General features: G+C 33.5%; 1 protein-coding gene across 2 annotated transcripts in view; it reads right to left on the minus strand.

The window, feature by feature from the left end:
* Positions 1–501: 501 nt before the first annotated feature.
* The window catches only part of LOC112048304 (protein lin-28 homolog), a 41,091-nt gene continuing 19,578 nt past the window's right edge, over positions 502–22,014 (minus strand). For both annotated transcript variants that reach the window (XM_052882676.1, XM_024085825.2), the window contains 4 exons: positions 11,914–12,041; positions 6,743–6,915; positions 5,521–5,641; positions 502–5,045 (listed from right to left, as the gene is read on the minus strand). In XM_052882676.1, coding sequence (XP_052738636.1) covers positions 4,962–5,045; positions 5,521–5,641; positions 6,743–6,915; positions 11,914–12,041 — 506 coding nt within the window. In that variant the 3' untranslated portion in view covers positions 502–4,961. The remainder of the gene's footprint in view (positions 5,046–5,520; positions 5,642–6,742; positions 6,916–11,913; positions 12,042–22,014) is intronic.

Genomic DNA, 22,014 nt, shown 5'->3' on the forward strand with positions numbered 1-22,014 from the left:
GTCTCCGACTCACTGCTGAGCTCGAGTCTCCTCTCAGAATAAGAGGGGTAAGGCCATTAGTCCACCACGCTGTCCCAATGCGGATTGGCAGACTTCACAGACTTAGAGAATTAAGATAATTCTCTGGTATGCAAGTTTTTCTCACGATGTGTTCCTTCACCGATTGAGACACGTGATATTTAATTTCTTAAAATGCACACAACTGAAAAGTTGGAGGTGCCCTCCAGAATCGGAGGCAGAGGTCATGTCCACTGGGCTATCACCCAACTAAAAACCCGTAATGGATAATAATTCTTTAAAATAAGTCGAGATAAAATTCCAGTTAATGACAAAAATATAAAATTTTAATATATTATGTTGGCGAGTGACTTATTTCATCGGTTATCAAAATCTACGTTAGTTATTGTGATTATATTAGAATCAGGTTTTCATGTAATTGGGTTTTAATTATTTACTGTTTAAATTATTAAGACTACAAAAGAGGTGAACAATAAAACTCTCTTTACATTTTATACTTTATTTTTCTTTGAAAAATAAAAAGAAAACAAAATTTAAACTCTAAACATAAGAAATACAAAACCTTTAATCATTCAGCATTCGAAGATAGAATGAAAATAATCCTAGACTTTGTATACGTTTATAATTTTAACTTAATAATAAACTCTAAATTTTATTAAATTATGAGGTAGATGATTTCCAATAGTCTTTAAAACCTTATAAATAATTACATTCTTATATCTATATAATAATTAAATTTAAGAAACCCGTATTCGTAATACCTAATTTTCAATGATTATGCTGTCATTTTTTTTAATTCAAAATATAGTTTGCTAAATACCAGTTAACTATGCAGTCAGTATTGCTTGTAATCACTAGTTAGAAAAGAATACAATTTTTCATTGACTTCTATGTTCCTTACTATAGTAAATTTTATAGTAAATGCCACAGAAAACTACGTGATTCATTTAACACGATTTTTATACCTGATATAATGAAACTTTTTCAACTCCTTATAATTATTTCTTAAGTATTTAATGTTAATTTAATATTAAATGCAGGCAGTCTCTAAATAAAACAAAATTTATGTACTTGTATGTTATATATCTAAATAATATTCAAGGAATCTTATTGTTTTAACATAGTGCTGTAAGTGAAACGAAATGCAGGTTTTACAGGACGTGGGAAATAACATTATATCTTTCTATTCATTAATAAATATACAGGGTGTCCCGTAAATAGTACGACGTACAGGGTAATAGCTGACATTAAGTCCTAATTCATTAAGTGACGAAGCGTTTGACAATAATGTACTAATATTGTACATCTTTGGAATCCCCCAATAAATGGCCAAGTTTTTAAGTTAGATGTACAACTTTGCCTAGTACAATATTTTTTCAAAGTGAACGTTAAAAATACATACACAAAAAAACGTTAAACATAAAAAATGGTATTCCATTTTTGGTAAAAACTTACTTTGCAGTAGAAAAATTAAACTATCATTACTTGCTATCATTACTTGAAACAACTTTTCAAAAATAATTACGTAAATAATTATTTATAAATAAGTAATTTTTCACACACATGGTATGACTTAACGGCAATGAAGGTAGGGATTTTTGAATTTTGTACAAAAATCGATATAACTTTAAAACTCGTAAAACGTAAAATTTCGGCTAACATAATATACTGCGTTATTTTAGTTGGTCTTGATGTCAGCTATCATCTCGTAAAGTATGTCGTAATATTTACGGGACACCCTGTATATTATAGCCGAAAAGGACGAAGTAAATACTTGGACCTTGTTCACGAGATTATCGCCATGTGGAATGTTGAGTCAACTATTATTGTTCCGATAGTTGTTTCAGTCAATGGTCATATAGCCAAAAGCTTCGACTAAAACCTCAAGATTTCGCTCAACTGTTGGATCATGAGTCGGGTACAGACAGCAATGATTCTTGAGACGTCACGTATTGTAAGGAGGTTCCTCACTCTGGCTGGTTGCTTGGGCATTCAAATGCAGCGGCAGGGTTGACTTTTTAATAGTGTTTAGTTTATTATATTTTGTATAATACAAAACACTATTAAAAATTTTATATTATTTTTTTATTGTATAGTATTTTTGTATATTTTAATATAAATTAAATTTTAAAAATGACAAATAATTTGTTACTTAAGCATTTTAGAAGTTAAAAGTTTAGTGAAACGTATATGAGATGGAAATCTGGAAAAGATAAGTATCCACAGCTGAATATACATAGATATAATTTTTTGATATAATAATTATTATAGTCTAAAAAAAATTATAAGAATTTTATAAAAAATAATTTGTTTTGTGAAAGGCTTTTGTAAACCATCTAGCAGATATACTTATAGTTTTCAGTAGAATTTTCGGCACAATACCTGATGTTAAGAAATATTCATGCGAATACTTATAGACATACTCAAAAAAGAACGTTTCCGTCTATGTTAAAATACATTTACACACAAAGAATCGATCCACAAGATATATTCCACATGACGATCTGAACTACTAGTATGAACAGGTAAGGTGTAAACTGAAAAGAAATAAATATCAAAATAAATGGCCGGAGATTACCGCTACCTAGGATATTGGATCAACCGATAATTCATAAAAATCTTACGGTGAAAATTCTTCGACTACCCCCTCAAGAAGCTTTCGCTTGAATGCTGGATTAAGGGTTGAATACAGAAGATTGTAATCTTCAAGAAGGCGCGTATGGCGAGGAGACTCGCTCTGGAGCCCTGACTGACAGTTGATTAGGCACAAAGAAGTGTCAATGAGTGGATTTTGGTAATTTTTAAAAGTGATTTTTCATGTTTTTATAAATCAACGTTATTTTGTATGTACTCGTATATGTAAACAAATGAGACTTATGAGGAAAGTATCCCTTACATTATTACTTAAAGTGATATACTAACATTCATTAAGTTTAACTCCTAATATAAAATTGTAATAAAGTATGAGGTAGATCAGTTACAGTATTGAGGTATTCCTAAATATATTTTTCTTATAATATTAAAAGTTTAACAAAACGTGTGATGAAAATGAAAATTTTTGTTCATTTTTCACACCAAATAAAATAGTAACTTAATCAACTTCTACCTTTATATTTCTTACAACTAGTTTTAAAATCGATGGGCTTAAACATTATTCGCATAATATTATATAGCATGTTACTTTTGTTTAATATGGATGATTTTACTGTAGAAAATTTTGAAGCTAATACAAAACATACTTTGAGGTTTAACTTCTTATGGAATGACATTAGTAGATACTTAATTGACGTTAAATTTTACATTCTAAAATATATTAATTATATTGCAATAAAAATTTTCTGCTTTGGCACATAAAGTTGCACTTTATTGTAAAATTGAATTACTGTTCTCTTTATTAGCCTTTGATCTTAAAAACTAGACTGAATTTTTTTCTGTCCTAGTAATTAGAAAAAGGTGAAATCTTTGGAAAAATTATATTATTTTTGCCTATTTTTGTATGATATAAAATAAAAACCTGACTGAATTTGAGAATAAAAAAAGTTTTTTTTTTGTCGTAAAGGTTCGTGCAACATAAAATTTTAAAAGCAAAATTTTCACACACAAACTATAACTGAAAATTCACTATTTTTTTCACACCTTAAGGTAAATTTTAAAAGTTTTGTGGTATTTATACAATTATTTAAATTTTTTAAACTTGAAAATTTTTATTAATAATTGAAAAAGCGGTTAAAAAATATTAAAGCGGTTGTAAAGTCACACATTCCCAACAAAGTTTGATGTTTTCAAAAAGGCTTGTATACTAAGCCCTCTTGAAATTAAAAAAAAATCCTAAAAGTACATAACAAAGAATGTTAAATGGGGTAGGCCTGATTTATTATTTTATATTATATTATTATTTTATGGCCTGATAGTTTTAACTTAAAACTTGCAAAAAAAAGCTTACACAAATCCAAACATAATCTAAAAAGTTTTCGCGCGGTAAAACCTCGGCAATACGAAGTATCAATCTGCGTTCAATTATAACAGATCTAGCTAATTTATTTAATTTTTTATTTGTTGTAAACCTGTCGTTTTAAAATACCGTATTGTTTTGTATTACTTATGAATATGCGCAGAGTTTTGAAAAACAAGTTTAATGGCGTTCAAATTTGTATCCGATATATTTTGTTTACATAGTGTCGTCTACGACGAAGGTTACGTACACTATTATGCGCTAATTGATTCATAGCCAGGATAAAATTCTAAACTTAAAACTAAATATAATTTTATGGGTTACATAATAGAATATACCAACAAATTATTAATAATTATACAAGCACACACAACTTTGGGTATAAAATAATATAATTATCAAGTAATAATAAAGGGCACTCGAACACATATAATTTGTACTAAAGTTACGTTTGTCAATTTAAATTATAAAATCTAAGAATAGTTTTGTACTTTACGGTTTTGTTACGATCAGTCTTGTTCTTAACAAAATATGTATAACACTGGTCCTTAGGTAATAAAACAATGAGGTAGATTCGTTACAAGTTACATTATATAGGTGTTAATAATAGGTGTAGTTTATACTAACTTAACTGTTGGAGATCCAACAGTTAATGTTAAAAATGTTAAATTTTAAGTTACGACAGTGTCTTCATAATGGCGTGCTATGACATTACATTGTATCTGAAAATACAGTGTTTTGTCATGGCAGGTAGCTGAGACACCAACAGTGTGCCTAGTGGCAGTTTCATACTGTGACGATCACGTAAACGTAAACGCGAATTTATAAGGAATTGAAACAGCACCATCTAGTGGCACTACTGCACAATTGTTTCACTTCCGTGTAAATTCGCGTTTATGTTTAGGCGATCGTCACAGTATGAAAAAATTATAAACTCCCACTAGGCACTCAGAATGTTAAAATAACAAATATGTAGTCGTAGACGATAAGGTTAGGGCTGCTGAGGGCTGCCCTGTGCGCTGCCTTGGGAACTGCCAGAATTCTTTGATTGCGAATCGTCCTTTTTCTTCTCCACCTGAAACATAATTGAAATTGGTAAACAAATATTCTCAGAATCAAACTGTAATATTTTTTATAAATCGATTTATATCGATATTATCGATAACTGTTCAAAATCTTCAGTTGTCATAAATGGTTCTTATGAGTTTTTAAATTCTACGTCATTTCTTTAATATGTAAAATAAGCTTTGATTTAATGATTTTAAACTTATTTCGTGGTTGTTCATTATGAATATTATTTAAACGGGTACATACCACGATAAAACGACGAGATTTTCAGTCCCGTCGTGACCACGATCTATGCAACTGGGTCGAAATATCGACATTAAAAATCTCGTCGTTTTATCGTGGTATGTACCCGTTTAAATAATATTCATAAGCTTTGATTTGTACCGATTTTTGCAAAAAGCTTTATATTTTATAATCTATTGCTGAACAAATTAATCGGCATGACAAATATTATCTAACGATGCTTCAAGATGCTTTCTTACCTTTATAGGACAGTCAGCAATGAGGTGATCCTCACTCTTACAATTGTGGCATCTCTTTGGTTGTGGCCCTATACTGCACTTAGCCGCTATGTGGTTTGCGAATTCACCACAGTTGTAGCATCTAGAAGGAATAACAAATTTAATAACAATATTCTTTTAAATAAATTCAATGGAAAACAATTGTTCAAAAATTTATAAAATAACGATACATTTTTGATTAAGTACTATGAACTGTCAATGGTCATTCACTGTTGGATGAAAGAACTCCCAAACACCAAACAAACAATGAAAGGAAAGGTCCATCTGAGGGTCTAGTGGCAGTTTGATACTGGGACGATCACGTTAACGTAAACGCGAATTTCTATGGAGTTGAAACATCGCCATCTATTGGCATTACTGCACAACTGTTTCAATTCCATATAAATTCGCGTTTACGTTAACGCGATAGTAAAAGTATGAAAACATTGAAAACTCCCACTAGGGACATTGATGTTCGATGAAACTTCAAGAAAACAGCAAGCAAAAAGCTGCTGCAGTAAATGGCATTCTTAGAGACGTCATTTTTGTGTCTACTTTTTGTTTTAAAATATCTGACTGTATGTTATGTAAACTGAAAAGTATAAACGTCTCAACTCATGTGGACTTCTTGAAATACTAATACACCCGACTAGTTTTAGAAGAAATAACAGAGACGAATATCTTAGTATTCCACATGGATTCACCGTGCGGGTGAACTTGTGACTACAGGATGTAGGGTTAAATAGTTCCTTGACGATCGATCAACACTCCCCGTTCTCTGCTCGTGTTGTTCTCCCTGCCTAGCCAAATTTGGTAAGATTCTATTAGAGCAGCTTTGGATACTCGTTCTAATATAGAACTAGTTGCTAGAAAGGCCAAGATCTTTAAGCAAGTTATAGAGAGATTTTGCTGGTAATCCTCTCGCACCTACTTCTACGGCGTACAGACTAACTACGTAACCATTTTTAGTTAGGTTAGGTTAGGTCATAATATTTATTCACTTTTATACTGTGGTCCTTCGGAATGTTAGTATAATAGATTATAGATAGGTTGATCCCGTAATTTATCGAGAATCGATTTGTTACTTAAAAATTGATATGTCGACAGTCCCAGGAATCATGAACTTCTCCATACAATACTAACTGAATACCACATGCGTTAAGACATTTATCTATTTCATTATTATAAAGTAGTTTCATCGTACCGTATCTTTCTGAAGCGTTTTTTTGACAAGGGCCTTCGATGGGAGCCTTGGCAGTCCACAGAAGACGGTCCGGACACGCGCGTCGCCTCCAGCCCCTTGTCAGACTCTTTGCACTCGAACTCCACCACTTCGTCGTCTCCGAGCGATCTAAAGCCAGGCATTTGAATAACGCTCTGAAACAAGACAAAAAGATTGATTAAAACTAACATTTATGAACTAATTAGCGGACGCCCGCGACTTCGTCCGCGTGACATTTAGTTTTTCACAAGTCCCTCGGGAACCATGGATTTTTCCGGGATGAAAAGTGAATCTATACTAATATTATAAAGCTGAAGAGTTTGTTTGTTTGTTTGATTGAACGCGCTAATCTCAGGAACTACTGGTTCGATTTGAAAAACTATTTCAGTGTTAGATAGCCCATTTATCCACGAAGGCTATAGGCTATATATTATCCCCATATTCATACGGGAACAGGAACCACGCGGGTGAAACCGCGCGGCGTATGCTAGTAATTTATGAGGTTAAATAATAAGTGCCGGGTCAGCTAGTATGATTTAATTATTATGATGATTTGCTTGTAATATGTAGCTAAGGCTCGTGTATACAGGATGTCCCGTAAATAGTACGTCATACTCTACAGGATCATAGCTGACATGAAGGCCTACTAAAATAATATATAAGCCGAAATTTTACGGTTTTTAAGTTATAAACTAGCCGTGATAGCCCAGTGGATATGACCTCTGCCTTCGATTCTGGAGGGTGTAGGTTCGAATGCGGTCAGGGGCATGCTCCTCCAACTTTTCAGTTGTGTGCATTTTAAGAAATTAAATATCACGTGTCTCTAACGGTGAACGAAAAACATCGTGAGGAAACCTGCATATGAAACTGCTTCGAGAATTTTCTTTATTCTCTGCGTGTGTGAAGTCCAATCCGCATTGGGCCAGCGTGGTGGACTATTGGCCTGACCCTTCTCATTCTGAGAGGAGACTCGAGCTTAGCAGTGAGCCGAATATGGGTTGATAATGATGATGATGAAGTTATATTGATTTTTTGTTTTTTGATTGTACAAAATACAAAAATCCTTACCTTCGTTGCCATTTAGTACTACCACGTGCTGAATAGTTACTTATGCGTTGATTTTACTTAGTAATTATTTTTGAATAGTTTCCATGTTTTTTTGTCAAATTTCGGCTAACATATATTGTATTATTTTAGTAGGCCTCGATTTTAGCTACCCCCTATAGAGTATGTCGTAAAATTTACAGGACACCCTGTATATATTGAAATACAAGAATTTTATTATAAGTACTTAAATGTTTATTTATTCCTCCTCAGGGTGAACAACGTTGCACGCGAGTTAGTTAATTGGCAATTTACTTTAGACAAGATGCAATATTGGATTATACTGCTAGCAATCCTAGCAAATGTAACGAGCTTTGTCGCCTTCAGTTACATTAATTAAGCAAACTTCTAACCACCAGAGTCAATTAAATTTTTCCATACAGTGCAAGTCAATACTGTACTTGTACTTCTGATATCCGGCTCTAGTTTTCTAGTTTAGTTTTTAGTCACTACTAATTGAATATAAATTGGCTAGGAACTAGCGCAATTTATTTAAAACCACTTAAATACTTATAGGATGCGCGAAACAGAATTTCTGTGTTCTGAAATCCTGTTTTGTATATATTCGGGAGGAACACAGGACTTTTCCAGCTAAAGCCAAAATGGGTGCTTTTATCTGGTATGCTACTACAGGGTATATATATAATCTATCTCGTTTTCTAATTTCAACCATATCAGTTTAATACCGAAGAGTTTAACCAGCCAATTGATTGCAAAAATTGCTTGGCGTTTGCCAATTTAACTATGAGAAAGCCTTCGATTCAGTGTAAACTTGGGCTGTGCTGCGGTCTTTGCAGAGATGCCGGATCGACTACAGGTACATCCAAGCGTTGAAACGCCACTATGTCAGTCCGTATACAGGATCAGACTACGAGGCCAATCCAATTGCAGCGAGGAGTGCGGCAGGGAAATGTAATCTCCCCGAAGCTATTTACCGGTGCATTGGAAGATTTCTTTAAGCTTTAAGCTTCTAGGCATCAACATCAATGGTGAGTACTTCACTCAACTACGGTATGCCGACGATGTAGTCATTATGGCAGAGACTCTAGATGACCTTAGTACCATGCTCAACGACCTCAGCAGTTTCTCACCGTGTTGGCCTAAAAATTAACATGAGCAAGACAAAGATATTCACTAAAATCACTTTTAGATACGTGTTTAATTTGCATAACAATATACGTTTTGACAATGACATTTAATTCAACGGCGATCTTCCAAAGATGGCGTACCCATTTTACATGCAACCCAAAAAAAAATAACTCACCCTTTAAAAGAAAAACAATTTATTTATAAATATAATTATGAACAACTGAACAGTTGTTAAAGACATGAGTTCATTAAACTGTTTTCAAGCTACTTCCTGTAAGGGTTGTCTAAAAGAGATCACCGCATAGTGATAACTTCGCCCTTAATTATACGCTTCTTTTAATTTCCATAGTCATAAAATATAATGCCATTTTTTGTTTGTAGTGAGCAGTAAAATTTTATGTAGTTTCCAAACCCCCTACTTATAGAATAACATTTTTTTCTCTCATTTATTCTTCTTTAATGCATGCTTTTAAAACTCTTACCAATGCTGATAGATTTTAAAAAATATAAAGAACACACATATATAAAAAAATATATATATAAATCTGCTCTTCCATTTGCAAAGCTATTTAATGCAAGCAACCGACGGATAGGACTTCTCAGAATAATAGTGCATTCTAAAGGATTGCTGCCTTATGTGTTATATCTGCTCCTAAAATTAAGGGAAAGCTTTTAAGATGTAGGTTGAGTCGAAACATTTCGCTAAAAAAACATACGCGTCGAATTGTGAACCTCCTCCATTTTTTTGAAGTCGGTTAATAAGTACATTCTTATCGATACAATTACGATTGACTCAATTTTCCACACGACGATAATCTCATGAGTAAGGTTTTTGGTGAAAACTGTCACCAGATTATTATCTTCATGTGGAACTGTAATTTAAAAAAATATTTTTATGAGTGATTGCCTTTCTGTATGTTCAGACGATTTTCTAGATGTACTGAACGAATTTTTAAACAATTTTTATAGGTAGAGAATGAATATATTCAAACACGAAAAAAAATTGGAGACACGATTTCTGTCACTCAAGTTATCTGAAAAACCTGAACTCCACATGGACGAAGAAATACGCTAGTCATCATCATCATCATTATCAACCCATATTCGGCTCACTGCTGAGCGAGTCTCGAGTCTCCTCTCAGAATGAGAGGGTTTAGGCCAATAGTCCACCACGGTGGCGCAATGCGAATTCACACACGCATGGAATTAAAATTAATATAGATTCTCTGGTATGCTGGTTTCCTCACGATGTTTTCCTTCACCGTTTGAGGCACGTGATATTTGAATTCTTATAATGTACACAACTGAAAAGTTGCTACATACTTAAGTACGCTAGTGTTACAATAATTATAAATATCAACACTTAACTTAATGTCTCATTACTTTACTCCAATTTTATGTACTCGTACTTACGAAATAGTTGATAGTACAGTTAACGAATATCTACGTTTCAACTAATTAATGAAATGCTCCGAAAACGTATTGGGGTACCTTATCAACGACATAGTGTCGGCCTAATATCAATTTTTACCGCTAACACTGTTGCAGCGGGACGAAGTACAAATTTGGTGGCGTAAATGTATAGAAAAAACATCCGGACTTGATAAGCCAAACAAACAAATAAGTACGCTATCGGGTCGACCGCTAGATACGCTGCGCTGCGTGTTTTCTCAATGAATATATATTTTTTACCGAGTAACTAGATACTTCACGAAAATGATAGGTAGTTGATGCGCTTGACATTCTGTAACGGATAACTTTTTTTTAATACCGCTGCAATAAACCCCGTAGCATCGTTATAACAGTAAAAATATACTAATAGTATAAAGAGGTAAGTTTGTGACGTTGTAGGGGGTAATATCTGGATCTACTGAACCGATTATATTTTTTTTTACTTATTGCAATCCACGTTATTTGTGAGTGTCAGAGGGTGTTTTTTATCCCCGTATAACGGGAATTATGTGGATGCTTCGCCGTAGAGAATGTTGATATAGTGATATAAGGCGATGTGGTAAACTGATTTATTTATTCACTTCATTGATTACAATTGTATAAGAATATAAAATAAAAGGAGTGTATAATAGGTGTAATTATTTAGCCTCAGGTTGATTATGCCCCGTGAAGTCTCGCTCTGGTGTAGTCGAAGGTTTGCTATTGCCACTCAAAATCAGGTGAATGGGTCCTTTATAATATAATCAGCCTATTTTAATAACGTCCACATGGGCTCTCGTTATGAAGACACAATATGGAGCTTAACCCGCCAGCGGTGACGTCAATTTGACTTCCACCATACCATACGCCGGTATCACGTTCCGGGATTTTCAATGGTATATTTTTTAGAATATTTGAAATATTGGCCATTTTTTATTATATTATGTTCTTTAACTATCGAACAAAGAAATTTAATCAATCACACCTTATTCAAAAAAATTAAATCGCACTATATTTCTGGAATTACTTTAAACTTTTCGGTAATTAACTAACAAAAAGAAACATATTATTATGTCCATACTTCAACTATGACAATTTTACTTATTTAAATGGTGACCCAGGCAGCTACTCAAAATCACAACGAAAATCGTAGACAGTAGCAAAAGTTATTATTTTTTCAAATCAAAATCACCCGGTCTTACCGACATATGCGTCACCATTGGCGGGTTAAACCCATCACTATATTTTTGACATGAAATTTTTGAATCTTTTAACCGTCGTATCCACCCTTAACACAGACTTTTTCAACAAATTGGAGGGAATGGGAATATAGGTATATATTTGAAAAAAAGATATGGCAAATATCCTAAAATAACATACGAAACGTAACTCTCTTTCTATCTTCACTAACCTATATTTCCGCTCAACGTCCCCTCGTCCGATCACACTTATCGTAATGCTCGTCACTCATTTACCAGCTTACTCCCCAAGTGAAGTTTACGTAAAGAAGTATTATTTTAAAAGTCTACCTGGTGTACAAAGACGTCCTGTCCGCCATCTTCTGGGGTGATGAACCCCCAGCCCTTGGCTACGTTGAACCACTTGCAGGAGCCGCGCCTCGTCACTCCCGTCACGGCGCTGCCGCTCGCGCCTTCAACTGTAATATTTTGTCTTATGTCAGACATACAAAAAAATATCAGCCTTCAAAACGTAACCACAAATTGCCTTTGAAGTTTTAAATGTGGTAAAGTTTTGACTGCGAATACAAAGTTAAAATATTCACTGCTTCTCCTTCATAATTAAAATATTTTACAGAAAAAGAATTCAAATTTCAAAAGACCTGCGCTAATCGAGCCGACAGGAATCATTTGGGATGATGGCAAAAGACCTGATGTCATATCAGGGAGACAGAATCAAGACCGGGAGCCGCAGCAGAAAAAGCTGAAACCGGTAGGTAAGTGGCTCAAGTATGCCTCTATGACAGAGAGTTACATATTTGTACCTTTTGCCGTGGAGACCCTTGGACCCGTGGAGTCGCAGTGCCAAAAAATTTTACCGAATCATTTCACCGCGGCTAGTTGCCTCGACTGGTGACAGAAGGGTTGGCTCTTTTTTGCGCAAAGAATCAGCCTGTCTAGCGCGGAAATGCAGCCAGTATTCTTGCCACCATACCACGTGGGCATGATTTGTATAGTTATCAGGATAAGTTAGCTTAAGTTCTTTTAAGACCTCATAAACATCAATGTATAATAATAATCAAATTAACTTTTTAGAACTCCATGAGGTCTTTCGAGGTTGATCTTACTTAAAATTTTACAATTTCTTACAACATCCCTTGTCAAAAAAGATGTATTTAAATATAGGTAGATAACATGTAAGATTGTCTTAACTACCAGTCCATATAAAATTTGTCAATATAATTTGATATTTGCTTGCAATTTTCATTCTGAACATAATTTAATACAGAATAAATATTTCTTAGTGTTGTCCTGAGAACAGAGCTTTCGTGGATATAAAGAAATCTACGAGTACGACTCTATTTATAGAGTCTAGTAGACTAAATATAAAGCTCTTTTATTATTGGATCAGCAAACAAATAACCCCTAGTACTAATTCCTTTTCTCCTTACTACAACACTATGGTGGCGGCAGATCGTTCATTTTACAGGTTGACTCGTATTAATTATTGTTTGATTTTCCTTGTTAATTTAGTTTCCCATAAATGTTAATTTTGTTATTTTATTACTCTGTTCGTTCTTGTTTCATTATTTTATTTTACTTTGTATTCATGTATAAGTTTTAAGTTAAGACACGTCACGTAGACACGTCCGTGAACTCACAAGGTTTCACCTGAAAACCAGCGCCACAGCTCGCTGTGGCATTGTGCTGAGGTGGATACCTGTTTTGTCCACGACTAGATATTTGTATGTTCTGTTTGTTTATTTTATTTTATTTTATTACTCGTGTGTGGACAAATAAAGATATATTCTATTCTATTCTATTCTATACTTAAGAGCTAGTACAATATCAAACTCAACAATAGAATGACTGAGCGCCACGTGGAGTAGGGCGATATCGTTGCAATTAAATGGGACAATGTAATTAGGTACGTGCATTGTTTCCTCTTAATACATTATAACGTACCAAATACTGAATGAACATAATTAACGTTTCAAACCGTTCACGCATCTTACAACGACTGAGCCGTGACTTTTTAGTTGTTGTACAACCTATAATTTTACAACAACATCGGTGAGTTGTAGTTATTTTTATGACGTAGAGTGTATGCTGTAAGTGGTGGAAATTCTAAGGAATTTTATATGCAGACGTCAAGTACGTCAAACTTAAAAGTTAATACACTTTAGTAAGTCAATGTCTTTTATTTTACTTATTTACCTATCATGGATTTTTTTAGATATTCATAGAGGTACGTATTTACTAGTGTTAAAGACATCTAACTAATAGATTTCTAAGAATGTTTAAAACATGTTTTTTTTGTCTCGAATAATTACCAATACTTCCCTTGTGCTAGAAATAAGCACAACTATTTCTTTCCGGACGATTGTTAGCATATATTGTCTTTAGCATAACATACTTAATAGTCTGTATCTAAAAAAACTTTTATTCTACACAACCACAAAACAGAGAAATGTTATTTTGTAACAATAAAATGATACAAACAGTACGAGTAGGTACTTGTACAAAAACTGCCGTTGTAACTAATAAAACGTTGAGCAACATCGATAAGTAATATGGAGCAGTCTTATTTATGATATAAAAACGACTGCATTTTGTATTTTATCGTTGACCTCATCTATTTTATTTAAAAAAGAAGTACTAATTAATTAGAGACACCTGAAGGAACTTAGAGAAAGTTGTAATTGAATTTCAAAACGGACCATACAACTAGTTGTGTAATTGCATTAAGTGGTTCGTCCCCTATTTTAAATGCATAAACATTCAGATATTTTACCATTCGGAAATCTATTAGCAATATATGAGGGCCCACGATCGTTTATAGGACTAAGAAAGGGTATAGTATCCCCCTTATCGGCTCCTTCACAAAAAATAACGTGGGAACCGAATGAAAGAATGAACTCTTCTTTTTATGTGTAGATATCACTATGGCTGTTAAGGTTGAGGACCTTATTTTGAAGGGTTTAATAAAACCGATACGCGCTTCTACTTAAACACCACGCAGATGTAATATATTTTTAGAAATTGTATGTTTACAACTGAATGAAGTTATCTAGTATTGGATGGTAGAGCATACCGTGTTTTGTTTAAATAATAATTATAAGGCGATTTTTTATTGGATTTTGAACGAAAAAGATATTTAATGTCCGTATTTCATATCAACGATTATTTAGTAAGCATATCTTATAAAAACTGTGAGACTTGTATAAAACTATTACAGCGAAAGATACAAATAATCTAGGTAAACTAATATTAAACAAGTTTTATTTTTTTTGTTACGGTTTAACTCCAAAACTACCCGAAAGATTTTAAAAATTCTCTCACTATTAGAGAGCTACATCTTCACAAAATAACATAGACTATATCTAATCTCCGTATTCCCACGGGAACGAGAACTATGCGGGTGAAACCGCAGGACGTCTGCTGATACTTAATAAAACATTATTTTCGTAACAATCAATATATTCTCTAACTCATTCATGTACCGGACATTTGCGGTCAAAAATTGCGATCATAGTGAGTAATAAACATAGTCAACAAACTATTTCCGGATACTATTATTCATTTTAAAGAACGCGAATAAGTTCCGAAATAACAGGAACCGAGTGACACATCACATACCATCGATGATTAATTTCCAAAACTCTATAATACCTATTAGTGTTTCAAGCATTTAAACAAGTAACTAACTTATACTACAACCTTTAGAAAAGGTATTGAATATAAATGAAGTTCAAGTTTATTCTGAGCTGAACCTGCCTTCCGAATTCCGAATCTAGTCTAATCTAGTAATAAACAAACTTGACGTTTCAAGCGTTTGTAAACTGAAAAAAGTCTTATTTTTCTCATTTAACTAGATGCTAAGTGATCTACATGTTAATACGAATATTAAATTTTGATTTGTTTTTTGTTTTCTCAATAACTTAATTTGATGTTCAGTAGTCTTTCGATTTTTTTGATAAATATACATTTTTTTTTTAAATTTATGTAGGTATTATGCACTAATTTATTTATTTTAGGATAACGAATGTCGGCTGCAGCTTTATTTGCCCGGTAATCCAACAAATATTTGTGCACGCTGGTATGCACGAAGCACGAGTATGTACGGTAAGCTAAGCATATTATTTCGGGCAGTAGCGGCGGTAGGTAAAAGCGGCACAGCACACGTGCCGGCGACGGCGGGGACTCGAGGAATGTGAGGTATTTAGGTTGCGTTTGTGGTACCTCTTCATTCACTGCCGTAACACTGCACCTTGCCGCGCCTCGCCCCCCATGCCTTGTCGTCAAGAATCAACCGCCGCCTCAGACTAATTAGATAAAGACCTGCCTCGCAAGACATTATTTTTCTGTCAAAGTATATGATCAACGATCTTATGCGATTATAAACACTGTCTTTATAGAATCGATGTTTGATAGTTTACAATCGTGTCCGTCGGTTAAAAACCTCCGTAAAAATACCTTCTTGTGTAGTTAAATGGTGTAAAAAACGAACAAAAACTGCTGGTTTAGTATAAGATATGTATGAAATCTAAGCTCGTTTTCCTTAGAAAATGGCAGAAAATTTTGTTCGTGAATTTGGGTGCGATACTAGTCCTTATGTATTTAGTCTGAGACCGCCGCAGATACGTAGGTACTCGATATTTATTAGACCCTATACTGCATTAATGAGAAAGCGTAAACATTCGTTTCGACTTTTACTATTTCGTCATATGCATTTTTAATACGCGCCGTGTGTTTGGTTATTAAACTGAAATTAATTGGGTTGTGTATCCCTTGGTTTTGAATGTGAAAATATAATACAAAAATGTTGAGTTTCGATTCACCAAAAGGTTAATAGAAGTGTTAGTAAGTAATTATTTAAGTAAGCATTATGAAAGCATTGACTTGACAGCTACAACAGGGTCACTGAAGGATTATGGTACTCTTTACAAATATGGCGATTATTTTACCGAAAACTACCGTGACTGCCTCTTTGATGTAGTGGTTAGCCTATATGACTTCGGATCACGAGGTCCTGGGTTTGAATCCTTAGTCGGACTGTGAAATGAAACTAAGCTTTACTTTATCATAAGTTTCAATTAAAATTCTTAGGTCAGAGAGCACGACGCAGTTATTATCAGTAGCATCTGTTAGAGATTGTTACAAAATTAAATATTATCACCCAAGCCCGTCCCACATTGGAGCAGCGTGGCGGATTTAAGCTCTATATCCTCTCTCCTATATGGAAGAAGGCTTGGCCCTGTAATTTGCCGTTGAAATAGGTTGATAAAAATGATGATGAAGAACCTATGTAAAATACGAACATTTATAACTGACATCATCATCATCATCATCATGTTAGCCGAAATTTTAAGGTATAAGGTTATATTGATTTTTATACGAAATATAAAAATCGCTGCCTACAGTAGTCCTATAGTACAGTATAGCAATTTCGTCCTACCATGTGCTGAAAAAATACTTGAAGCGTTGATTTTATACTTCGTTATTATTTTTGAATAGTTTTTTCTACTAATAAATTTTCAGTTTAGTTTTTTCTACAAAGTGAGTTTTTCCAAAAAAGGGGCTATTTACTTTTTTTGTTTAACATTTTTTTTGTATGTACTTTTAATGGTCATATTGAAAAAAATGTACTAGGCAACCTTGTATATCTAGCTTAAAACATGTTCAATCCATAGGGATCCCAAAGATAAAGAGATAAGAAGATTTTGAAAATTATGTAATACATTACATAATTTTCAAAATCTTCGTCACAATTTAAACTAATTTAATAGATTACGAGTTTTACATAATCCGTTTTGGAACGAAAATAACAATTGTGACGAATTTTTTGAAAAAATGTTCTAATGTTTTACATCTTTAGAGTCCATAAATAAAAATGTTTTTGAAGCTAGATGTACAACTTTACCTAGTACATTATTTTGTTAACGTGACCGTTAAAAGTACATACAAAAAATGGTACAACATAAAAACTAATTAGGCCCCTTTTTTGGCAAAAACTTTCTTAGCAGTAGAAACATTAAATGTTTCTACTTAGACGTTGATTTTATAGTTGTTAATTATTTTTGAATAGTTGTTTTCAAAAATAATTACCAACTATAAAATCAACGTTTAAGTAATTTTTCAGCAAATAGAACGACTTTTCAATTGGTTAAAAAATATGTGTATATATGTGATGCGAACCATAAGCTTTAATATTTGAAGAAAATTGTAATGTCTTTACCTCTAACAGGTATAGACATAAAATTTTAGGAGAAACATTTCATTTTTACAGCTCCCTTCGATATTCACTTATTTTATGTGTATTTATTTACCCGTGTAGTGATGTATACACACTAAGTAAAGTAGGTTGAAGTAAATACTGTAAACGCCTAGTAACAATAAGAATTATAAATACATAGTTTATAGATAAATAAGATTTAAAAGAATATTTGCCATGTCTTTTAAATATATCACAAATATTTTTGTTTCCCTCCAATTAGTCAGAAAAAACTTAGAAGAAGATCCATAACTTCTCGGTGATGAGAATCGTAGAGCTATTATGGCTTTGTTCTAGATTAACTCATAAACTCATTATAAACCTCAATAGCTCAACGGTAAAAAGGTCGAACTTATTCCCGAGAAGTCCCAGCCCTCTGGACTATTGGCGTACCCACTCGTCATACAGTCTTTCTCGACTACTTGGAGGTGAATGGGAATATTGGTTATATTTCAAAGACATGGCAAATATTCTTTGTCGTTCATCATCATCATCATGGGCCCCTGGGGGTCTGCGAGTATGTGTATGGGGGTCCGCGGTGCTAATGTCTCATAATCGCTACTCTTACTGCACTGATTTGAGATTACAACTTATTAGCAACATCAACCCAAATATCACTGATATAGTTGCAAAAAAGCAACACCAACCTTTACATAATTTTTTTTTCATATTTTTTATAATAACAAGACAATATAAAACATTTATAAGTACCTATTTTGATCTGTAATAACTAAAATAAATACCTAATCGGATTTTTTTGCTGTGTATATTATTTAGGGGGTCCGTGAAGACTGTGCTTGATTTCCTCGGGCTCCGTGGCTGATAAAGGTTGGGAAACGCTGCTTTGCTACCTACTGGACTAACTTCAGAGCGGCAAACTTAGATACGAGGAAGTATTTGACGGGAACTGTAAATATGAATGAAACTTAAGTAGTGAGCCATAAAAATAAGGTACAATCACCCGCAAGTCTCGTATTAACGCAATGGACTCAAAGGAGTGATATTTGTACAAAACATTCCGAAATAAAAGCTCGGGTGTACTCACATAAAAGGGATTGACATGCTTCCGCAAATTATTATGTTGGTCTCAATTATTTAAGTGTATAATAAAGACTACATTCATGTCATTCAATATAGTTCTATTATCGTTCGTTCATTCGTTCTTCTAGGAATATAATGGGTAGTGAATAAAAACAAAATAATTAAGGCGTAGACATACTCGTACAACTTTAAACGTTATTACTATGAACTACTATGTTTTAGGTAGGTACCTACGTTAGCTTGGTACTTGAACGAGAGCCTGTCATAGCCAGACTTTCCTCATAATTATTACTAAAGAAATTTCGTCAGCTACCATAATACATTAATTAATTAATAAATAAATTCTTCTAACATGGGTGAATGCAGTAATCAAACTAAAGTTAAAACCGTGGTAACTTTGAGAGGTAGCATGTTTCAAGGGTCCAGAACTATAGGCCCTCAAGCATTTAAATATAAAACGTCTTTTTTATTTTCCTCTGGAAAATGAGATTATGGCAAAGCACATACTTGTAGCTTCGTAGCAATTCTTCGCTGGAGACTCTTAAAGTTCAATCTTTAACCGTGATTTTCCAAAGAATGCCACGACATTTGTGTCTGGCGATTAGTGATATGATTTTTCATACTATCCCAACAAAAAAATCATAAAATAGGTACGTCTTATACTTGGACAATTGAGGATTTGGACACTTAAAACCTGTTACCTCCCAAGCCACCAGGGTAGAAAAACTATATTGTCTCATCATATTTACCTATAGTAGAATTGGCTGACAAATTTTCAGTTTTTATGAAACAAAGAAGGTCTGGCCGTTACAGGTTCGTAGTCCAGTTTGTTATTTTGCATAAATTTTGTTGTAATTAGTAGAAACGTAGGTATTAGACCAGGGGAAAAACCAAAAGTATATACTTTTGTTTTCCCTCTTTGATAATAATATTTGTAATTTGATATTCCAAGAGAGATTCCAAATTAATTACATTTTAATGATTTCCGTAAGTACTGGAGTTATACATTTAACTATTAACAACTACCTACTTCCAAGTATACGAAATTTCATTTTCATGGACTATAGAATTGATTTCGAGGAATCTCATAGATGAACTTGAACTCATTTACTACGTTATAGAAAAACAAAAATACCTCTTCCTTTTTGGAAGTCGATCAAAAATATTATATTTGGGTTCTTCCAAAAGGAGACTACTTCCAAGAGGAGACTTACGTTCTAAGAATGCTATTGGAGTGTTCTGTGATTTGTCCAAAGCGTTTGACAGCACTGACCATTTTTTACCTATGTTAAGCCACTATGGCATCAAAAATGTTGCACTTAATCTCATTATCACTCTTATCTCAGTGATAGAACATAAAAGGTATGCATAAGTGATATAAAGTCGCATGGTTCTTCTTTCATAATGGGCGTCCCACAGGGTTAAACTCTGGGTCCTATTCTGTTCATAGTGTGCATAAACCAACTGCCATACCGTGTCAGCGGCATCTGTAAAATTATACTGTTTGCTGATATAATGATATAACTTCGATTTAATATCGCAAGTGTCGCATTGATTCACTGCAAGTAACTTACTTTTAAATACAAAGAAAAGTGTTGAGTTCTCATTACCAAATGTCATAAAATTAGATAAGTCTATAATGATAAATGGTGAAACACTGAACATGAAAAATAAAAAATCTAAGCAGCGTTAAGCCTACCAATACTCCCTCGAGTTCTCGTCAAAGCTCTAAATCCTCCTTTCCTGTGAGAAGAGGCCTGAGCTTAGCTTTAGGACATTAGGGTGATGATGGATGAATGTAATGTTGAGTATTTTTATCCTTGAACAGCAAATATAGGACAAGTGCAAGTGGGGTGCGCTTCATATATGCACTGCATACCGTACGAAATACTTCTGATAGTGCTTATCAAATGCAGACCTTCCCTGTTTGGTTACTTTGTCTCATTACTTCATACCCTGATCGATAGACTAAGTCACGCCAGGCGCAGGCGCATTTGAGTCGTGTATCTTTTCTGTTTGCTCAGACGGCGCAAGAGTCGACGCCCGCGCGCCCTACGATCCTGCCTTGTATCATACACTTAGGAATTTAAAACTTCATGCACACGCATACGCCAGATATCCATTATACTCGACTCAAATATTTATTGGAAAAAATATATTTATTACAGTATTTTCTTTTTATTACTATTTTTTAATTTTTCAAAACTAATTGTCCGAATTGAATCAAAGCATACGGGAAATCTTTGTATGACGTCGTGATTTCATAGTTACATTGAAAACTAACACACACAAATCCACACACACATATACAGGCACTCGTCGTAAAAATAGTTAGGATAGCTTCTTAGAGCTTCAAAACATCGAGATCAGTTGAAAACTTGATTTTTGAAAAACAGAAAACAGGGTGAAAGCAATATCTTCCCTACTTAGTATTAATTCCTTAGTACCAGCGGGAAGTTGAAAAAAAACACTTTCCACCCTAGAAGTGTATATGCTACTTTTTAATCTTTAAATTCGAGTAATTTTATATGCGACTGAGAAGAAATACCATTTTATGAATGAATAGAAAAAAGTATCATAAACTATTATGAGTTATTGTCGACTAAAAATAGCCCATAGAGCTTAAACCCTCATCCGAGGACGAAGCATGAGGAAGATATCTTGACATTCTCGGCTTATTGTTAGTTCAACGATTACTTTAAACTGTTTCGAAGCTCGAGTTAATTTAAGCCCCCTTATTTTAAAAGCAGGATGGTGAAACTGCATATTTTCAGTTCTGTTGAGGCTGTTTCTGATCTATTTTTGATATTTAAAGTTATTACGTTTGATATACATATGTAGTATTTATTGTTAAGTTACATACGAGTATATTCTACGTGTTATTTCAGTCTACAATCTCTGGACTAAATTTATCTAGATCAGTTCAGCCATCCTGATGACAATAAGTAACAACCGTCCATCCATCCAAATTTTCGAATTTCTAAAATTTATTACGTAAGCAGTAAGATTATACTCACAAAACATAAGTTAAAATGTATCAATTATTGTAATTATAATCAATACCTATAAATAAAATTTAAGTCTTTTTCTGTGATTTCAAAATTTTTCCAAGTGCTTATAGTTTTTAACAGAATACC

Source organism: Bicyclus anynana, chromosome 7, assembly GCF_947172395.1.
Source record: "Bicyclus anynana chromosome 7, ilBicAnyn1.1, whole genome shotgun sequence".
In the NCBI taxonomy this organism is placed as follows: Eukaryota; Metazoa; Arthropoda; class Insecta; order Lepidoptera; family Nymphalidae; genus Bicyclus; species Bicyclus anynana.